Below are 22,721 nucleotides of genomic sequence, written 5' to 3'. Positions count from 1 at the left end.
ACTGCTGAATTTGAAAAACAAGATAGTCCTGAAGGGTACCTGCTTTACTGAGAAGTCTGACAGACACACTGTGGCCTATAGGCTGAAGATGGATGCCCCAGCATTACAGAGGAACTTTGGGTGACTGTCCAGGTATTGAGATGTCTCTGTCAATTTCAGAGTTTATATATTATCCTTCTGTGGTCTTTCATGGAGTTGAAGACAGATAGTTATGGTTACTTTTTTTTTTTTAGTTATCATAAAAGATGTTACCCTTCTTTTAGTTTAGACAGAAAAGAGGAGATGATGTCCTTCTGTGTATATCTTTGTCTTATTGGTTGATAAATAAAATACTGTTGGCCAATAGGGAAGCAAGTTAGGCAGGACTAGGAGTCAAGGATTCTGGGAAATGTAGTAAAGAGAAGTCTTGTGATCCAGGCAGGAAGTGATATAGCAGGCAGACTCAGAATATAAGTAGGGTCAAGCAGGAAATCCCTCTCTTCGTCCTCCTCTCTTCTCTGTAGTCACCATATGATGGTTGGCATAAGAGGGCACATACGGCCAGCATCCTCGATAAGTTCTTATAAAATATATATTTTATTTTATTATTATTATTAAAATATATAGAGAAGTAGTTATGGTTGATAATTAAGACTGAGCTAGCAGATAAGAAATCCTAGTCATTGACCAGCAGCATTGTACCTAATATTAATCTCTGTGTGTTATTTTGGGTGACATGTGGCGGCAGGGCTCAGGTGGCTTGGCGGAAAGATTGATCATTACAAATATATTCACAAACTATGAAATTTTTTGGTGTAGTTTGCAAATTGTCCTAGAATTCTATACAGGGTAAATTTATTTATGATTTATTAAAGCTTGCCTGAAGGCTGGGCAGTGGTGGTGCATGCCTTTAATCTCAGCACTTGGTAGGCAGAGGCAGGCAGATCTCTGTGAGTTACAGGCCAGCCTAGTCTACAAAGCCACACAGAGAACCCCCCCCACACACACACACACAAGTTTGCCTGGGGATTCAGAAAGCAAAGCCAGTGAGATCAGACAGTGGTGACAGACACCTTTAATCCCAGCAGTCAGAAGCTAGGAGGTCGTGGTACACACCTTTAATCCTAGGACTCAGGGTTAAGATGTAGATGGATCTCTGTGAGTCCCAGGCCACCAAGATCTACAGAGGATTGTTCCAGTCTTAAAGAGAAACAGCTCACACAAAGATGATCTCAGCACCTGGGATCAAAGGCCTTTAATCCCAGCACTAGAAGGGTATAAAAGACAGGCAGGGTTTTCGGTAGTAAGTATCAGATATTCATTCTCCAGCCACATTGAGAATATGAAGTAATGATTAAAGTCTCTTTATTCAAGAAGACACCAAGGCAAAACACAGGCCAGAGCTAGGTTATAGAACCCAGCAAGCGCGGCCAGAACAAAAGGGGGCCAGGGTCCCCACGTGCAGCCCCTTAAGAAGCTCCCTTCTGTCACCCCGGCTTTCCTTCACCACGCCCTTATGGGCGAGTCCCGGGTCCACCTGGTACCTGTCCCAGGACTATTGGGCGGGGCTAGGGTGTCTCCCTACAATGAAGTCTCAGGATTCTCCAGCCACATTGAGGAGAGGCCTCAGCAGTCTGAGAATTGATGGAGCCAGAATCAACATTCAGTCTGAGGTAGAGTGAGAGCTAGTGGCCAGCTGCTTTACTTTTCTGATCTTAAGCTTGACATTTGAACCCTGATATCTGTCTCTGGGTCTTATAATTTTTGTGCTACTGCTGGGGATTCAGCTCAGTAGTACAGTACTTGCGTTGCTTGCAGGAAGTCCTAGATTCAATTTAAAAATTAAAGTTTTAAAAAGCTATTCTCAAAATCCAAGAATAAAAACTAGTAGTATAACTCCATACAAATTTATGTGATTTGGACAATATTTCACCATAAGAGTCTGTATTCATCAAGGTCTAATATAACCTAGTTATCACACAGATCTTTCTTCCCCTGTTCATTGCTTTAGCCCAGCCCCCAACTCCAGCAGGCATTCCCTGGGAACCCACAAGTTATTCCAGCCAGGGAAACAGGTAGGCTAACTGCAGATCTAAACCTCTCCTTCAGCTGCTCCAAATTTAATCCCCTGGTCTCACTACACCCCCCTCCTCCCCGCCGCAACTAACCAAATGCTGCATCCTTTCTTCCCCACTTACCCATCTCCAGTGAATGACACAGATCTTCCCCTCCTAAATTACCTCCCCTGACTCACAGCTTTGTCCCAGCCCCAGACTTCCGCAGGCATGCCCTGGGAAGCCCCAGGCCACTTCAGCCAGGAAAGCACGTAGGCTAACATCTTTACCTCTCCTTCCAGTCTTCGAAGTCCAATTCCCCAGTCTCATCCCTAGCTCAGTAACAGACCCTCTGCTGTGACCTCTCCTCACTCTCTGTCCCCATTCCCAGGGGACTAAGCAGATGCTGGTGGAACACCCTGCTTTCCTCCCTCCTGTGGACCCCCTCAGTCTCCTGCCCCACCTAGTTCATACTCATTTCTAAGTGTCAGCTCGCAATACATAGAAACACATTTTACCTGGAAACCCCAGTGGCCACAACTATCAGGGTTCAAGAAAAATTCCTTACCAGGCAACACACAGCCACCACACTATCCTAAGAACTACAGAGGACAATAGAAACCAAGGAACAAAACATACACCCAGCAAAGATAAACAGATATCAACATTGAGAATTACAATCTTTCCAATCCCAGATGCCTAGATGCCAGAGTAAAAATACAATGAATAACAAGATGTTATATCTCCATTAGAACCCAGCAAACCTATCACAGCAGGCCCTGAGTATTGCAACATAGCTGAAACACAAGACAAAGACCTTAAAATAGCTTTTAGGAATATGATAGAGGTCCTTAAAGGGGAAATGAATAAATCCTTTAAAGAAATCTATGAAAATACAAACAATGGAAGGAAATGAAAGTTTCAAGACCTGAAGGGGGGGGCGTAGAATAAAGAAAATCCAAACCGGGAGAAATTTGGAAATGAAAAATTTAAGAACTGGAACAGGAAACTCAGAGACAAGCCTCACTAACAGAATACAAGATAGAAGAGAAAATCTCAGGCATTGAAGACAAGAGAGAAGAAATGGATACATCAGTCAGAGAAAATATTAAACTTTTAAAAATCCTGGCACAAAACATCCAGGAAATCTAGGACACAATAAGAAGGCCAAATCTAAGAATAATAGGAATAAAGGAAGGAGAAAAAACTCAGGTTACAGGCACAGAAAATATAGCCAGCAAAATCAGAGAAGAAAAATTCCCTAACCTAAAGAAGGAGATGCCTATCAATGTACAAGAAGCATACAAAACACCAAATAGACTGGACCAGAAAAGAAAGTCCACAATGAACACTGTTTGCATAGGCTCTAAGATCAGCAACTAATAAATGGGACCCAAACAAGCTGAAAACCTTCTGCAGTACAAAGTAGCAGCCTGCAGATGGGAAAAGATTGTTATACCAACTACAGATCTGATAGAGGGCTAATATCCAAACTATATAAAGAACTCAAGAAGCTAGATATAAAAAAACATAACCAAATTAAAAAGTGGGGTACAGATCTAAGCAGACCATTCTCAAAAGAGGAAACTCAAATAGCTGAGAAACACCAAGAAATGTTCAACATCTTTAGCCATCAGGGAAATGTGAATTAAAACTACTTTGATATTTTATCTTACATCTGTCAGAATGTTAAGATCAATAACACAGGTGACAGCTCATGCTGATGAGGACGTGGAGTAGGGGAAACACTACTCCATTGCTAGTAGGAGTGCAAACTTGTACAACCACTATGGAAATCAATGTGGTGGATTCCACAGGAAGATAGGAATTGATCTATTCAAGGTTCAGATAAGCTGCTCTTGAGCATATACCCAAAGGATGCTTCACCCTAATAAGGGGACACTTGCTCAACCTCATTCATTGCTGGTCTATTTATAGTAACCAGAAACTGGAAACCACCTAGATGATCCTCAACATAAAGAAAATGTAATACATTGCACAGTGGAGTATTACTCAGTCATTTAAAAGAATGCAATTATGAACTTTGCAGGTAAATGGATGGAAACTAGAAAAAAATCATCCTCGGTGAGGTAATCCATACACCAAAAGACAAATACGGCATTACTCGCTCACAGGTGGATATTAACTGTTAAATCAATGATAACCAAACTACAATCTATAGAACTGCAGAGGTTAGGTATAGAGTAAGGGACTGTAGGAGACAGATCTCATTAGGAAAGGAAATAGGTTGTTATAGAAGGAGAGAGGGGCTGAAATGGGAGGATCAAATAGGGAGGGGGACAATGTCCTTGTCATTTCCTAGGACAAGGTAATACAGGGAGAGAGAGCTAAAACTATGGGAGATTTGGGGGGGTAGTACATAAAGCTAATACACTAGAATCTTCCCAAAATATATACAAATTTGAAGGTTATTTATTTTAAATTGCCAAATAATGGGGGAGACAGAGCTCCAACTAGACATCTTTTGTCACCAAATAGATGGCCCATTGCTGGGACTAAGTTATATGTATTTGAGTTGTTGGCCAAAGGGTTCTCATTGAATCCCAAACAACCTAGGCTGTTTCCAAGATTATATATAGGTTGCTCTCCATAAACTGACAGTAAGGCCCCATTGCTGGAGACAACACACAACTTGTTGAACATTGAGAAGATGAACCAGTATCTGCACAGAGCCTTTGCTCATACCTGCTAGCATCTTTGGTACAGGAAGGAACTCTGCACTACCAAAAGAGAAATGCAAACACCAACCCAGCCACAAACCCTTGCCCCTCCATAAGACATGCCAGTGCAAAGATGGCACAAAACTTGTGGGGGTATTCAACCATCCAACCAGTATTTGATTTGACTTAAGGCCTGTTCCTTGAGATGGAACCCATAACCTGCATTGCTTGGTGACCAAGAATCTGAGACCAAATAGCCCAGGGACCTAGGAGAAAACCAAATATTACTATTCTTTAAAAAATATTGTAGCATTGAGATAAAATGACTCCTAATAACAATCTGCTCTACTCATAGATCAGTGCCCTGCTCAGTTACCATAGAGAAGTTTCCTCCAGCAGATGGAACAAATACAGAGACCCACATCCATGCACAGGGCCTGGATGGGTTTGCACCTCTGTTTATATGCTCTGGTTTCCAATTTGTGTTTTTTATGGGATTCCAGAGTGTGTGAACAAGTGGGTCTCTGATTCTTGTGCCTTCTCTTGGCTCTTTCCTTCTGTTTGTTCTGTCCAATGCCAGTGTGTCAGTTTTGATTTTTTTTTACTTTTAAAAATTTTATTATTAAGCCTTCCAAACCTATTTGTCTTCTAATGAGAGACAGAGAAGGAGTGGATCCAGATGGAAGGGAAGGTGAGGAGGACCCCAGAGAAGTAGATGGTGGGGAAGCCATATTCAGGATATATATGAGAGAGAGAAAATAACAAAACCTACTTTCAATAAAAGAAAAACAAAAACCTAATTATCTTTCACGGCCAGAGCTGCCTCCAATGCTGTGTAACCATCACCAAAGCATCCTCAGATACAGAATGTCATGTAACACCTGCACGACCAGGCCTCCAAAGTACCCGTCTTATGTCTAAACCATATAAGATGACACTGGGCACTACACATGCTGACTGAGAAGAGAGAAACAACATGAAAGGCTGAGGGCTCACAGCACAAAATGCCGTGACAAGGCAATTGAGGGCAAATGGTACAAAGTGATACAGGTATGAAGGCACACTTTAGATTTTATAATCTGGCCAACCCTAAATCCGTTTAGTAATAGAATGACACACAGTATCAATTATTTAACAAAGGACCATGTTTGCTTTGTACTGTGTTAAGCACTCAAAGCATTTGCTCATGCCAGCCAGCCCCTCGTAAAAACACTGGTGAGATAGGTTAAGTGGACTGTTACCACCTGTGTTTCCCAGCAATCAGCTGAGCACTCGCCCAAGACCACAGCATTAGTCTGTGGTCATTCAATTAAGAAAACAAAAGTCACTTTACACATTTCAGAGAATATAATGACCTTAATTATTGGTGGAATCAGGACAAAAGAACTGGAAGGGTCGAAGGAAAAGAAGGAGGGGGAAGCTACTTGTTATTCATAGCTAACTTTTAATTATTGATACTCGCATTAGATGGTTAAGAAACAGCAGCCGCTCTCCCGGCACTAGGAAAGGCAAAATGAAACACTGGTATCCAGACCCACAAATCTGGAGCTCCCGAGGTTAGTGGAACATAACTGTGTCTGCAGACCGCCTCTGGCAGCTGCTCTGCAGGAATCCAGCAGCCATCACCCTGTTTCTGCCACCGGCGCCGGCCAAGGTGGAAAAGCACAGCATCGCTGGCTTGCTGGAGCCAGAAGGGGTAAATGTCTCCTGTTCTCCACTTGCCTTTTATTCTCCTATCATCAGAAGGGACCTGGAAAGCAACTGACAAGTGAGTCTGGGAAATGCTTTTGAGGACACCAATAGTCCTACAAAGACTAGAATGGAAGTGACTGAACAACGGCTAGCACAAACATCTTGATCGTGTGACAGAGTTTAAATCCCAAGCAACCTGGTCCAGGAGTCTGCGCTTCTAACTATGGTCACAGGCTGACACTGTGCTACGCTGAAATAACCGGGTTGCATAATCTTTAAGTCTACGGCTGACAACCTACGCTGTTCGGCAGCAGAGAGATTTCAAGAATTTATTTCACTAAATACTCTATAAAGGTTAAGTTTCTACTTTGTGCCGGACAGTGCTCCATCGGAGGCAGAACGAATGGTCCCTCAACAAAACAGAAAGAGAGAGAGAGAGAGGAGAGAGAGGAGAGAGAGAGAGAGAGAGAGAGAGAGAGAGAGAGAGAGAGAGAGAGCCCCAAACTCTCTTGCAGACTGGCCAAATTCCCTGGGAAGGGTTCCAGCAGGCTTTTCTTAAATCATGTGCCCACACACTCAACTAAGTATTTTAGCTAAGGGGCAGGTATTAGGTGAGTAACGGGGGTGGAAACGCCCTTTAGAACACCGAGACAAAGATTTTAGTGCAGATAGTTTATCTAAGGGATTCAGGAAACACCAGTAGAAGGTGGGGAAGCAAGACAAAGAGGGGAAGGCAGTCAATAAAGGGTGTGCCGTTGAGCCTGCTACCACTGCTAATGACCTGAACACAGTCTCACGGGAAAGCGCTGAGAACCTGCTGGAGCCTCAGAGTTATCCCCCCAAGAGCCAAGAGAGAGGGCTGATTATCTGTGTAACAAATCTTTTACTGGAGGAAGGCTGCCAGCTTGGGAGGGAGTTTATTCTTAAACATTTCCAAATTACTCTGACCTGGGGCATGGAGCTGCCTTCTTTCACTTAGGACCCCCCCCCCACCCCATTCCCCTACTCCCTTTCTCTCCTCCCAAGCCCTCCTCCCCACCCAGGAGAGGCATAGGCATGGGTAAAGAGCAACATGACTACCACTCTCAGTTTATCAGATAAAAATTTCCTCTGCCTAATAAACCTTATGAATGAAAACCTCTGAGGAGTTTTATGAAGGAGAGTGTGTGGTGGAAAGAACTCTTGTTTAAACGTTTCTTGAAGGCTAGGAACATCTGTTATGTTTTTATATTCTTTGTAGGTCCCAGGGCAGAGCCTCCAAAATGTCAGTGATTAAATACTGGGTGAAATTTTCAATGTAACAGAACACATTATTTTCTAGGTTAACAGGTTGCTTTTAAGTTAATTAAGGACAATAAATCATTTCTACTAAACTAAATATTTTCATTTCTTCTATTCCTTTATCAGTCTTCTTAAAAATCTAGACTATTGTAAAGAATATTCTTTTTATTTATGTATTTATTTTATTATTTATTTATTTATTTATTTGCTTTTTAAGACAGGGTTTCTCTGTGTAACAGTCCTGCTGTCTTGGAACTCAATTTGTAGATGACCAGGCTGCCTGAAACTCACAGAGATCCTCCTGCCTCTGCCTCCTGAGTGCTGGGATTAAAGGCATGCACCACTACAGCCCGGCTAATCAAAGTACTTTTAAAAGTACCAAAGAAGGAGAGGATGGTTATTAAATAGGTAATTAAGAGCTAGTTCCAGGACTGGTTCCAAAGTTACACAGAGAAACCCTGTCTTGAAAAACAAAACAAAACAAAACAAGGTACTTTATACAAAATGTTGGTAGAGAATTCAGCATAAATGACAATGATGTTCTCAGCATCAAGGGAGAAAGGCGGGAAAATCAGAAATCTCGCTCTGGCAGTATCTACTTACTGAATCAATAAGAATAGCTTCTCAAAGTTCAGGGTAGTAACTCAGAGGCAGAGTGATTGCCCATCATAAGCAATGCCCCTTGTCCAAACAGGAGAACTGGGGGGTGGGGGGGAATGTTATAATACTTTTAGACAAGTGTTGTTGTATACAGCCAGTGATTCATAACTTCTCAAAAAGATTTATTTACTTACTTGTTGGGTATTTTGCCTGCATATAAGTCTCTGAACTACATGCATGTCTGCTACCCTCAGAGACTAGAAGAGGGCACCAGATCCCTGGGAACTAAAGTTACAGACTACTCTAAACCACCTTGTGGCTGTTGGGAATCTAACTCAGGTCCTCTGAAGAACAGTAAGTGCTCTTCATCTTGGAATCATCTCACCAGCCCCTGGATTTGTAACCTATTAAAGAGCATTATTTTTCCTTCTTTGGCATAGGGTAGCAACCTTAAGACATTTTACTTTACTTCTGGAGTACATTATTTCAAGATACTAACTCATCAGAAATTAGGCGTCAGTGGATGTAACTTTAATCCTTCTAGATTCCCCTTTATCTAAACTAAGCATGGGTTCTCTCTCAGGGTAGTAGGCTAATGTTTGAGGCTTAACAAAGTCCGTCTTGCAATACCACTGGAGCGCAACATCAAGCATTGGCTCTACTCTGGTGAGGACCTATGACATCACAATGGCAGGAGCTATTCCATGACAATATAGGAAGCAAAAGATACAGAACAGGGCAGTCATGTTCTTTTTCTAACAGACCACCGACAAGAGAACTAATTTTCCCTGGGCAGTGTCCTGGTGGCCTCTCACTGGTCTCCATATGCTGAAGGTGCCACCAGGTGCTAACAATTGCCACACTGGAGAGACTCAAGCTTCTAGTACCTGAATCTTGAGAGACAAACCACATCTGAACCAGAGAATCAAACTTAATTCAACTCCCTTTGCACTTGTTTTCAAGATATGGGGACTGTCTCTGAAATGCTCTGAATATCAGCTCCACATAATGAACATTACAATTCAAAGTGGCCTATCAGAGTCAGTTATATATACCTGCTATGACCCAAAAGCAGATTATATAGAGAATTGTTAACCACATCATGGCATGGATTTTTTTAAAGTTACATTGGGGATCTTCAATATAAAGCAACATTTTGTTGTGGTGCTGAAAAGATGATTTGTCAAGTTTCTCCTGAGCTCTGGCTACTGGAATGCTATGTAGAAATGTTTAAGAGGGACTCCTCTCAATGTAATTGAATTATGAGTTAGAAGATGTGATGATTAATATTGATGGTCAACTTGATAGGATGTAGGCTCACCTGGAGGACAAACCTGAGATGGATTATCTAGATTAGGTAGGCTCACGATAGGCCTGTAGGGTATTATTTAGAGTCGGTTAATTGACTGGGAAGACCCACTTGTAGATGGTACTATTCTAAGGTCTGGTTCCTGGGCCGGAGAAAAAAAGGAGAAAGTAAACTGAGAGCAAGTATTCATGGTATTCTTCCTGACTCCAGACGCACAGTATTGAGCTTCCTCTGGATCTTGCTGCCATGCCTTCCCTACCCTTATGCATTTCCTCTATAACAGTAAGCCAAAACAAACCTCTGCTTCTGTCTCTGTCCCTGTTCTATTGCTGTGGCGAGACACCATGACCAAGGCAACTCTTGAAAAGGAAAGCATTTAATTGGGAGCTGGATTACAGTTTCAGAGAGTTAGTCCATTATCATCATGCTGGAGAGCATGGTGGCATTCAAGCAGCTTTACATCCTGATCCGAAGGCAGCAGGCAGACACTGCTTGAGGTTTTGAAATCTCAAAGTCAACTCCTAGTGACACACCTCCTCCTACACCTACTAATCCTTTCCAAATAATTCCTCACCTAGGGATTAAGCCTGCAAATAGATGACCCTCTGTGGGTATCTTGATTGAATGTGTGTCTGTGCATCTCATGTATGCAATGCCTGGAGAGGCCAGAAGAGGGCGCTAGATAACCTTGAAACTGGAGTTACAGATGGTTGTGAGCCATTGTATGTGGGTGCTAGGAATTGAACCCAGGACCTCTGCAGCAGCAGCCAATGCTCTTAACTACTGAGCCATATTTTGAGCCCTGATCCTGGGATATACATATGTATGTATGTATGTATGTATGTATGTATGTATATGTATGAATATATATGTATATATATTTTAAATTTGTAACTGGGCATAATCAGCACTTGGGAGGCAGAAGGCAGGTAGATCTCTGTGAGTTCAAAGCCATTCTGGTCCACATAGTGAATTCTAGGACAGATAAGATTTACTTAGTGAGACTCTGACTCAAAGCAAATAAAACTGCAGATATGATTCTTATTAACTATTTGAGATTTGCATACAATGTATTTCGATCATTTTCAATCATCATTCCTCCCTTAACTCCTCTCAGATCCATCTTCACTTCCCTAGCCCCACAACTTCATGTTCCCTTTTTTCCTTTTTATAACCTTTTGAGTCCAATTTATGCTGCCGGTGTTCTCCCTTCCTCAGGAGCCCTCCACCATCCACAACGCCTCAGTTAGGAAAGGAGGCTTGGGGGACCCCCCCCTCCCCGAGGTGGGGGAGGGAAAGGGAGGGAGGAGAGGGATGGAGAAAGAAAGAGATACAGGCATTCATTCCATTTGTGGCTGAGCACTCCACCAACACTTATTTTCTGCAGACTCTGGTCACCTATCAAATAGGACTGACAATCAACAAGCAAAACTCAAAAAAAAAGCTTTTGTACTACAAAGAAAACTTAGGCAGTCTACAGAAAAAGAAAACAATTGCATCTTTGCCAGCTAAACATCTGACAGAAAATGCATGTCTGAAATATACAAAGAACTAAAAAATCTAAACACCCAGAAAACAAACCCAGGTTTTTTAAAAATGGGATATAGAACTGAACAGAGCTCCTAAAAGACAAAATGCAAATGGCTAAGAAATGTTTTTTTAAAAAAAGATTTTATTTATTATATATAACAACATTCTGCTTCCATGTATATCTGTACACCAGCACCAGATCTCATAATGGATGGTTGTGAGCCACCATGTGGTTACTGGGAATTGAACTCAGGACCTCTGGAAGAGCAGTCAGTGCTCTTAACCTCTGAGCCATCTCTCCGTTTTTGTTTGTTTGTTTGTTTTAGATTTATTTATTATGTATACTGTGTTCTGCCTGCATGTCAGCCTGCAGGCCAGAAGAGGGCACCAGATCTCATTACAGATGTTTGAAAGCCACCATGTGGTTGCTGGGAATTGAACTCAGGACCTCTGGAAGAGCAACCAGTGCTCTTAACCTCTGAGCCATCTCTCCAGCCCAAAATGTTTTTTTAAAGTGGGAACCCTCCTTAGCCTCAGAAATACAAATTAAATCTACTTTGAGATTTCATCTTAGCCCTGTCAGAATGGCTTAAGATTAAGAAAACAGCCAGGCGGTGGAGGTCCATGCCTTTAATCCCAGCACTCGGGAGGCAGAGGCAGGAGGATCTCTGTGAGTTAGAGACCAGCCTGGTCTACAAGAGCTAGTTCCAGGACAGCCAAAGTCTCCAAAGCCACAGAGAAACACTGTCTCAAAAAACAAACAAACAATTCAGAAAACAAAAATCACCCGATGCAGAAAAGAATGTGGGGACCTCATGCACTGTTGGGGAGAGTGTAAACTGGTGCAGCCACTGTGGAAATCATTGTGGAGGGTTCTCAAAAAAGTCAGAAATAGACCTATGGTGGAGAACAGTGCAGTTGGAGGAGTAGTGGAGTCTGGAGATGAAATCCGAGGACAGGATCACTCCTTTGGTCTGAGGTAGAAGAGCAAATGGCTGGAATCTTTGCTTCTCTGATCTTCAGACAAACTTTATTAAGTCATAACAAAATGTCACCACAATGAGCCAGATATATCACTCCTGGGCATATACCCCAAGGACTCTGTTCTCTGCCATAGGGACATGTTTACCCATGTTCATTTTGCTTCTAGGACGTGGAAACAGACCAAATATTCATCACCTGATGAGAGAGACGACGAAAATGTTGTGCCTATATATAATGGGATTTTATTCAGCTGTAAAGAAAAATGAACTCAAGAAATTTGCAGGTACAACGATGGAGCTGGAAAGTGTTATCCTGAGTAAAGTAACCCAGACCCAGAAAGACAAATACTGTTAGGTTCTCACTCACATGTGTATCTTAGCATCAGATCTTTAGATCTGTGAATTTAATTTGGGGTCCTGAGGATTTTAACTTACATTTGCTTTCTTTTTAAATTAATACTGTTTTGTGATAGTTAGCCACAAATAATTTCAGAGCCAGAGCAAATTCCAGCATTAGGTGGCTTCATATCGGTGGGAACAGAATCATGATAAAAGCCACAGATAGAGCTGAGCAATTTGTTAAACTGTAGGTCAAACTGAAATTCAGGTGCTGCTTTAATGTATGCAGTACTGGCCCAGTATGGTATAGCAATTACTTCTCTGTTGTGATGAACACCGTGACCAAAAGCAACTGGCATGTTACCATCTATCATCAAGGGAAGCCAAGACAAAAACTGAAGCAGAGACCACAGAAAAGTACTGCTTATGGGCTTGCCTCCCCTAGCATCCTCAACTACCTTTCTTTTTCAAGACAGGGTTCCTCTGAGTAACAGTCCAGACTGTCCTGAAACAGTCCAGGACTAGAACTCACAGAGATCCTGTCTCTGCCTCTCACGAGCTGGGATTAAAGACATGCGCTGCCACTTTGGCTTTGGCTTCAGCTGTCTTTCTACACAGCCCAGGCCCACTTCCACATGGATGGTACCACCCACGGTAACCTGGGCCCTCCCACATCAAACAACAACCAAGAAAATGCCCCACAGAAATGCCCATAGACCAATCCGATGGAGGTGATTCCTCACCCAAGAGTCCTTCTTTCTGGGTGCGTCTATGACTGTCAGTGTCAGGCTGAATAATCTTAGCACCAACACTTAAGAATTTAGGAAGAGCAAAGCTGAGCATGTCATTTGTTAGTCAGAGGGTTGGGCTTCAGTCTGCATTAAGGGTAGTAACTGTAGAAGGTCTTTCTTGGGCTGGGGCTGGAGTTTAGTTGTGGGTTCACTTAGCATCCACAAAACTCTGGGTTCAGTTCTAGGCACTACAATAAAAAGTAACTCACTCACCATAGGGCAAGAACCACAGCGGGAGTATGAACTAGAGTATCATCTACTTGTCTGTAAACAGAGTCTCCAGGCATTAATTAGTTAAGTAGACTTTTAGCACCAGAGAGGAGATGAAGCTACTCTGTAGGAGAATAATTCAAATTATTTTATAATTATTTCTATCAAATAAAATGAAAAATCAATCAAAGGCAATGAACTGAAGAAGAGTCGGGTGTGAGCATCTTCATCAGAAACAATAGACAAGTGAAACAAGACTTACTAAACATAGCCTAACAATCACTGTCCTTGCTAGGTTTACTGAGAAAAAAATCAAACTTCTAAATTTTGTCAGTGGATTGGAAAATTGGTGACATTTAAGATCTGGGGGAAAAAACATAGGAATTATAAGACTAAGAAGTGTAACAAAACCCAAAAAACTATGGGTGAATTTTAGAGCAGAGTGGGCACACCTAAATAGAGAATGTATGACTAAGTGTAGGTTAAAAGAATCCAATGGAAATTTAAAACAAAACATAGCCACTGAAGATAAGGTAGGAAACACAAAGAGTACAGTAGGAGGCCTAACATATACTGAATTGGAGTCCCAGAGATGGAAGAAATGGCATGGGAAGGCATGAGAGCCTAGAATTTTCTAGTATTTGATTAAATATATTAACTTATAACTTAACAAGTACGAGAGAAAAATGACCATTTTAAATAATAAAAATGTATTCACCAATTTTCACGGCTGTATGAGAGTAGAAATTCACAGATAACACGGGCAGCTTTGAGTTTCTCCGTGAATCTGTCCTAAATCTGTTAGTAAATCGACTAAGTCTAAAACGGCTTTCTTTCAAAACTCCTCTACCTGAAATACATTATTTTCCTTTAATCATTGGGATAGCTAAACAGTCCAATAATTAGCATGACCACGCCCATCCTCCCACCCCTCCCACCGCAGGCTCAGGCAGGAATACACGCCTACGCGAGCACAAACACGTACCCAGGCGCGCTCCCGCGCTCCCGCACCCACCCACCCGCGACACATACAAGCATACATGTACGCATGTGTATGACTCAAGAAACGAGGTTTTTCTCTCCTCGTCCCCTACGGCCAGCGCTGCCAAGTTTCCGAGCAGTCCTGCAGACCTGGTGGCAGTGGGGATCCTTTAAAGGTTCTTAAACCCCTCCCCTCTCGGATCCGTTTGCGCGGAAGTCCAGGGCAGCAGAGGCAAGCAGCAGTCCGGCGCCTGTCAACCGGTTGGCACACGGGAAGTACACTGCGGCGTGGAGATGGAGATGCAGGACCCAGCGCCTAACGAATGCCAGATCGCCCGAGTGTTTTCCATAAAGAAGAAACAGCCCACAAACTTTTTCTCACTTATTCCCTAGTACCCCACCGCATACACGCACTGTTTATGTTTCTTCCCAGGAGTCGGCTGGCCGTCTGAACACTAACTTTACGAAATAACAGGAGCTAAAAACAGCCCTTGCTCGTAGGAGATAAAAGAGGCGAGAAAATACAGTAAAGCCTGACCTCATACTCGGATTTGCCCGGTGCTTGGAATGGAAAAAAGAAAAAAACCTCACGGGTGGCTGGCCGCGCGGTGTATGCTGGGATTAGTAGTTCGTCCAGCACGTAATCAGAACGGAGCGCAAGTGGGCTCCGCGACCGAGAACTACTATTCCCGTGGGGCCGCGCGGCGGTGGAGGGGCGGGGCCGGAGGAGGGGCGTCTCACTCGCGCAGGTCCCGGGGCTGGAAGGAGGCGGTGGAGCCGCGGTCCAACTGCTGAAGTCTCCATGTGACAGTGAGTGGGGTCCCCTTTTTAGGAGCCACTCCACTCCCGATCACAGTCCCAGGAACCCGCCGCTATTCCAGCGCCCACAGACCGACAGGCCCGGGACTCTGGGCGTCGGACCGTGCCGCCGCCACACTTGGGGTGCGGAGTGAACGGCCGCCCCGGGGAAGGAGGCGGAGCGGCGCGGCGAGCGGGGCTCTGTGGCGGCGCCGGCGCCCCCGAGCTGGCAGACATGAACGGCTTCACTCCGGAGGAGATGAGCCGCAGCGGGGACGCGGCCGCAGCCGTGGCCGCGGTGGTCGCTGCTGCAGCTGCCGCCGCTTCGGCGGGGAACGGGAACGCGGCTGGCGGTGGGGCAGAGGTACCCGGTGCTGGTGCGGTATCGGCTGCTGGTCCCCCCGGAGCAGCCGGTCCGGGCCTCGGGCAACTCTGTTGTCTGCGGGAGGACGGCGAGCGGTGCGGGCGCGCGGCTGGCAACGCCAGCTTCAGCAAGAGGATCCAGAAGAGCATCTCGCAGAAGAAGGTGAAGATCGAGCTGGACAAGAGTGTAAGTGGCAGTGGGACCGCCCTGCCCAGCCCTTGCCCTACCCTGCTTGCCCAGCCCGGTCCTTGGCGGAGGCTCACGAGTCGTCGGGACCGGGCTGCAGGTGGGATTAGTGGGTTCTCCGACTGAAACAAAGTCGCTGCAACTCTGGCCACCTCCCCCGGCGCGCCCTGGCGCAGTGGTGCAGGTCCCCTCCGCCCCTACCCCGACTCCGGCCGCCTCGCGTCTCTCCCACTCCAGGCTTCCCTCTTCCTCCTTTGCTGCGATCTGGAAACGAAACAAAGGGAACCAACCGCGTTACCGAGAGCCCAGAGTAGTTTTCTTGTAGCCGGGCAGCCCCTTCTCTGGAATGGAGGCGCCTTTGTTTTGCTGCCCGAGCCAGCGTCTGACCCCAGGGAGTAGCTCCGCTCCTTTAGGGAAAGTCGAGTCTGGCAGGAACCCACGTCGCAGAGAAGGGAAATCTCCCCCCTGCATTCCCCTCGATATTGTTTCTCTTGAACACGCAGAGGGAAGCCGAACTCACCAGTGCCTTACTGGGAGGTGGTTGTAAACGGTGTTTGCGGTGTCAGCTCTTCGTGCAGCTGCTCCGAACCGAGGCTGCAAATAATCCTCAGTGGTTTTACAGCCCACTTGGCAGCCATCGGGATTTTTTTTCCCGTCTTTATGCACGTTTGCTCTTTGGGCCAGCTATGAGGTTTCAGAGAGATCCTTTGCTACTTTCCAGAGCTCTGGCTGGTGGCAAATGAAGAAGAGGATACAGAGCCTCCACACATCTGTATATTTTTTAACTTGCTCTTAGCTTAGTAGTCAATTTAAAAGGCCCTTAATTGTGTAGCCTTAAAGGGGGGAGGGGGAGACTGTCAATCAGCTCAGTATTTCCAATCGCTCATTATGTAACTCTCAAATGCCTGTGTAATTGTTTGAAAAGTTTGTGTTTCTGTTTAAGCCGTTTTTCAGTAGGACCCATGAGAAATGTTGCAAGTGAATGTGAATAATTTCTGTGTTCTTTAATTGAAAGCAACACAGTACAGATAAATACATTCATTTAATTCTTACAAAGAAATGTTAGTACTTGAAATTTAAACATAGGATATGAATTCAATAGCGCATTTGTAAAAATGCCTAGTTAGTATCTGTGTGGAATTTGACTAATTAGTAAGATTAGGAAGCATATACCTAACATTAGGAGCATTAATATGATTTGCTGCTCTCAGATTAGAGAAAATTATCACCTCTTCCCTTGTACCTTCAAAATCAACGGGAGCTAATTTATTTAGGTCATCCTCAATGCAATTTGATGACAAACCCCAGAGGGTTGGAATTTCTCTTCCTCTGTCTGCCTGCCTTCTCCCATGGTACCACTCTCCTTCCCCTCCCCTCTCCCACAAACAGTATTGCCAGACTGCTAATGTTAGAGTCAGGTAACCGGTTTGGAAAGGAACGTTACATTGTCTTAACAGTGGCCCGCTTAGACTGTTCAGTCATTCATCTGGGCCTATGTGTTTTACTAACACAGAGATGCATTGTTCTGTATTCACTGTCTATGAAACTTTGTTTCAGGCAAGACATCTTTATATTTGTGATTATCATAAAAACTTAATTCAGAGTGTTCGAAACAGAAGAAAGAGGAAAGGGAGTGATGATGATGGAGGAGACTCACCTGTTCAGGACATCGATACTCCAGAGGTAGAGCAAAGTTTTATTATGTTAAATGTAAATCATAAGCATGCTGGCAATTCCAAAGCCTTTATGTAAATATTTGAATTAAGTTTTAAATGTTTAAAGCATCTGACAAATCTCAAAATTAAATACAATCAGTTAACATGTATTTATACTAGCCGGGTGGTTGGGTGGTGGTGGTGGTGGTGCAGGTGCATGCCTTTAAACCCAGCATTCGGGAGGCAGAGGCAGGCGAATCTCTGTGAGTTCCAGGCCAGCCTGGTCTACAAAGCTACACAGAGAAACCCTGTCTCGAAAAACCAAAAATAAATAAGTAAATAGAATAAAACATGCATTTATACTACTATTAAATCTCAGGTGACAGTTCTTGTAGCCCTTGACCTATAACTTCCTTTTTTTTTTTCCTCTAAAAGCTTACACTATGTATCCCCAAAAGGTGAAACTAATAAACTCTAGATCTGACTGTGGAAAAGAAATTGTTCTTGTGCTGAAGTGGACATTGCCCTTTGCTTTACAGATCAGTGATATCTTTTCAGCAGAGTGAACTATGTTACATCTTAATTTTTTTTTTCTAGGTTGATTTGTACCAATTACAAGTAAATACACTTAGAAGATACAAAAGACACTTCAAGCTTCCAACCAGACCAGGCCTTAATAAAGCACAACTTGTTGAGGTATGTATAATTTTTATACGGTATAAACAAACCTGTTCACACCAACAAGGGTTGTGATTAAATGATGATGAAATAGGTAAATGTCTAATGTCTAAGAAAGTCAGAGTTAATGGGTCTATCATGGTGTGCATATAGTGGTTTAGAAACAACTGTCTGTCACCTAGAAAATCCACTTACAGCATTTTTTAATAGGGATTTCTCAGAGTAAGTATTTAGTGAGTTTTTAATCACTTCAGAAATCTGTTTTAGGTTTCTAATTATTCAATGTCTGTTTATTGAACACCTAATTGAGGCATAACAAATAAATAAGCTTACAAGCATTTATCAGAATTTAGTTTTCAAAGCTTCTCTGGGATAGGCCTACAGATGAACCCTGAAGCAGTACTTCCTAACTTTCTAGTTTTACTTTCAGGTTGTCTTTGTTAGTAGTTGTTGTTTTTAAGTAGAAGATGCTTTCTTTACATCGAGAGAGAGCAAAGATTTTATCCAAGCTTTTACTTAAAGTTTATTTTGTATAGGACTTTGGTTCCTTCAGAGTGCTTTGGAAATTAGCTGTGTGTGTGTGTGTGTGTGTGTGTGTGTGTGTGTGTGTGTGTTTTCAAGAAGTAATAGAGCCACAAAATCTGTGCACTTTAAAGTATTTACAGATTTAAATAATTAGACTTTATATGTAAAATAAACTTTTCCACTAAATAGACAGGACAGAAATCTCTCTCTCTCTCTCTGTGTGTGTGTGTGTGTGTGTGTGTGTGTGTGTGTGTGTGTTTACATGAGTTTTCTCATATTCTTGGGTTTGACTTGAGTAGTTAGCCTACATTTCTAATGTGCATATTAAATAAAAGATAAATACAAGTTGCAATTCTTTGTAGAAAGTTCTTTTACATTATTAAAATTCAATATGCTAACTAGCCAAATTTTCTCCTCTATTTTTTGCCTAGACAAAAATATAATTTTTCTTCAAATTTTATTTAAAGATCTAGTCCTTTTACCATGGCACAGTACATAAACATAAAGATGTTCCCTACTATGATGAAATATACTAGACATTAATGAAGTATGGTCGCCCCTGTTTTGTAACAGAGAGGAGCCAAGAACTGATGCAAACGTTGTATGATATAACATCATATAGTTTATAACTCAAATCTCAACTTTAAAGTCTGGTCTTCTAAAAACAGTTGAATTAGTACAGAGTTATTTTCTGTTCTAGAAAAACAGGCCATCTTCTGGAATCGGAGTGCACACATTAGCAGCTCAGTTTCTTATTCGTGTTGGTAGCTCAGTGTGCATGTTTGGTTTGTGCTGTGAAAAGACAGGGAAGCAGTCTTCTTGAGCGTCTTTCTAGCTCCTTTAATTTTCTTAAATCTTACTCAGAAAATTTTGCTGAAACTTAGGGAGAATGAATATCAATTGCACCAAAATTGTATATGATATCATAGTTTGTTACCAAGGGTTTTTGTTGTTTTGTTTACATTAATCTTTTCCTGTGAATGCAGTCGACATGCACGTTGGCTCTTTTGTTTTATGTCATTGATATTTAATGTTTAAGAATATGTACTTTATAAGTTGTTAAGTTTAAAGGGAAAAATACTTATAACCAGTGGACCAAAGCAAGTAAAATACTTAGAATTAGAGCATATGAATTGAGTAGACTAAAGGGTCCTTTGAAATCAGACTGTCCTTTGTTGATAATATTTTGTTTTTTTTAAATGTGCTTTGGGGCCTGTTCATATTTTGTTAAAACAGCTTAATTTTTAAAAGACAATCTCTTGTGGCCATATAACACATGGCCTAAACTGTGCCTTTTTTTTTTTTTTTTTAAACTGTGCCTTTTACCTGGCTCACAGAATCTGCTGCATCTAACATTTAATTTGTTTTTTTCTTTGTAGATAGTTGGTTGCCACTTTAGGTCTATTCCAGTGAATGAAAAAGACACCCTAACATATTTTATCTACTCAGTGAAGAATGACAAGAACAAATCAGATCTCAAGGTCGACAGTGGTGTTCACTAGGAGAGATGGCATTCACACTAGCACATAGATGTCTGGCTGTAAAGAATGTTTACTGTTTTTCATATGTAGAAATGTTCTTGGGTATTTTTTCTACAGAGGATTTTCTTTGGCTTTTTTTGTTTGGTTTTGATTCTAATAATTAGTTGGAAACTCATATGAAATGAGCTTCCTAAATTAAAACTATTTTAAATAAAGGTTATTACTATTATAGCTGCTTCAGTGTATTTATTTTGTGAAACTTAGTTTTTGTTTTAAGCTTTCAGGAATTGGTATTAAGGTTTCAGGTAAAGATCCTTATTTTGTAAATTTTTCTTGAAAATTCCAAGTAATTAAAGGTAAAGGAGAAACAACAGATAAATGTAATTTCCCTAGATCAATTTGATTTGTAAGTAAGTGTGTGGTGGTGGTGGTGGGGTGGGGGGGGGCGTCTGTTGGTTTTGAGACAGGTATCTCTGGCTGTCCTGGAACTCAGAGATCCACCTGCCTCTGCCTCCCAAGTGTTCAGACTAAAGGCAAGCTCTACTTCAGGCTAACAGTGTTTTTTTTTAAAATACTTCACAGTGTATGTTAGCAGGTTTAAAAATTAGACTTCCACTGATTCTTAACTACTTTTAAATTTCCCTTTTGCATTGTTATTATTATTCTTTGAAGGCATATGAAGAAAAACAGGTAGTTTCTGTGCCTCTCTCTTTCCAAAGACACCCTACATTCCAGCAAAGGTAAGCACAGCGCTTGCTCAGAGTTGAAATAAGAATTCATGGAAAATAACTCACATTCTTTAATGTTTGCTTTGCAAATTCAAACCATGTTAATTAAACTGCTGTGTGGTGAATGTTTATAATCAGCCCTCTAGAGGCTGAGGCAGGAGGATCACAGGTTAGAGACCTGGCTGCAGAGCAAACCTTGTCTCAACAAAATGGAACCAAACCTTGTCTGAGATTAGAGAAGTCTGCATGTGTAATGAGCTCTTTGTTTAAGGGTTGGGGTTGCTTTATATTTCATTGTCAGTGTTTTGTTTTGTTTTGTTTTTTACCATTTTTAACATCTATTTCTCTTGGAATTTTATTGCTTGGCTAAATGCTCAGCATAACAAATCAGGTTTATAGCTTGTCACATCAAAAAACGAAAGCAGCTCCAGGAAAAATGTTCTAAGAATGGTTGCAAACTTTAGGCTGGAAATGGATAAGACTACTAACACAGCTCAAAGTTCCTCAAGGTTGACATTTGGACCTGTGATGGTTGGCTATGGGAGGCTGTCCTGGGTTGTAGAAAGATGAGCGCACACAGTTCATGACATTTACTGTTAAGTGCCAGTAGCTCTGAGATGTAACAATGATAATTACCTCTAGACACTGCCAAAGGTGCCCAGGTGACAAAAAAAAAAAAAAAAATGACCACCAGCTGAGAGCCACTGACAGTGTCTGCAGTACTGATTAATTAGGGGTAAGTTTACTTATTCTCAAGTGTTGATTATAGAAAATAAAGCAACTGGTGTTTGGTTCTTAGCACCATTTAAAATGTCCTTAGGGCTGGAGAGATGGCTCAGAGGTTAAGAGCACTGGCTGCTCTTCCAGAGGTCCTGAGTTCAATTCCCAGCATCCACATGGTGGCTCAAAACCTTCTGTAATGAGATCTGGTACCCTTTTCTGGCCTGCAGGCATCATATAGACAGAACTGTATACATAACAAATAAATAAATCTTAAAAAAAATAAATAAAAATAAAATGTCCTTAGAACATTGTTGGTGAGTAGAAGCTACAATTCTAGGCATTTTGGAAACTTTATTTGCAGTGTCCCAGAGCCTTCTGGAACAATTTATTTTTCTTAGCTGTATAAAAATGAACCACATACCTGCAAGATGTCAGTGTTTATTTGAAAATAATATTTCTCCCATATTTTTACCTAATCCTTATGATTTCATTTTTGAATAAAACAGCTACATCATGGTTTTCCCTATAAAATTTTTTCTTGTGAAAAGAGCTTGAAACTTATTTGATCAACGTATCATAACTAGTAATTTAGTCCCCTCCCCCATCCCCCATCCCGGAAACAGTTTCCCTATAGCTTTGGAGACTGTCCTAGAACTCTCAGAGATCCACCTCCCTCTGCCTCCCAAGTGCTAGAATTAAAGGTGTAGTTTCTTATACTTATTTGCATAATAAAATCATAAAATAACCCTGAAGAATAGGGTTCTGAGTGGTGATTAGCCAATGAAGTTAAGTCCTTGTTAAAGCAATTTTTAAAAGGTCTTTTAAACTAAGGTGCAAGCTGCAGGCGAAGGTCTGAGGACAACTTCCAGGAGCCAGTTCTCACCTACTGAGGCAGAGTCTTTTTTTCTGCTGTAGCATGGTATATTCCAGCTAGCTGGCCCCAGGCTTCTAGGAGATTCCTTATCTCTATTTCCTATCTTGCTGTAGAGGCTCACAACATCTAGTTTTTTACATGTGTTCAGGGAATCAATCTCAAGTCATCATCAGACTCACTGGGCTAGCATCTTCACACGCTGAGCCATTTCCTGGGCCCTTTCCATATCAATTTAAACATTAAAAGAGTGGCTCTTTTACATTGAAAACTAGAATCTCA

At 42.1% G+C, this 22,721-nt stretch overlaps 1 protein-coding gene across 1 annotated transcript; it reads left to right on the top strand.

Annotated features, from left to right (window-relative positions):
• Positions 1–15,163: 15,163 nt before the first annotated feature.
• On the top strand, positions 15,164–20,348 carry Sap30 (Sin3A associated protein 30). The gene is made up of 4 exons (XM_027394091.2): positions 15,164–15,778; positions 17,336–17,461; positions 18,031–18,129; positions 20,016–20,348. The coding sequence occupies exons 1-4, from the start codon at positions 15,464–15,466 to the stop codon at positions 20,136–20,138; spliced, it is 663 nt and encodes a 220-aa protein (XP_027249892.1). The 5' UTR covers positions 15,164–15,463; the 3' UTR covers positions 20,139–20,348.
• The last annotated feature ends 2,373 nt before the right edge of the window (positions 20,349–22,721 follow it).

Source organism: Cricetulus griseus, assembly GCF_003668045.3.
Source record: "Cricetulus griseus strain 17A/GY chromosome 1 unlocalized genomic scaffold, alternate assembly CriGri-PICRH-1.0 chr1_0, whole genome shotgun sequence".
Lineage (NCBI taxonomy): Eukaryota > Metazoa > Chordata > Mammalia > Rodentia > Cricetidae > Cricetulus > Cricetulus griseus.
Note: the sequence above shows the minus strand (reverse complement) of the source record. Positions and strands in the feature narration are given on the sequence as shown.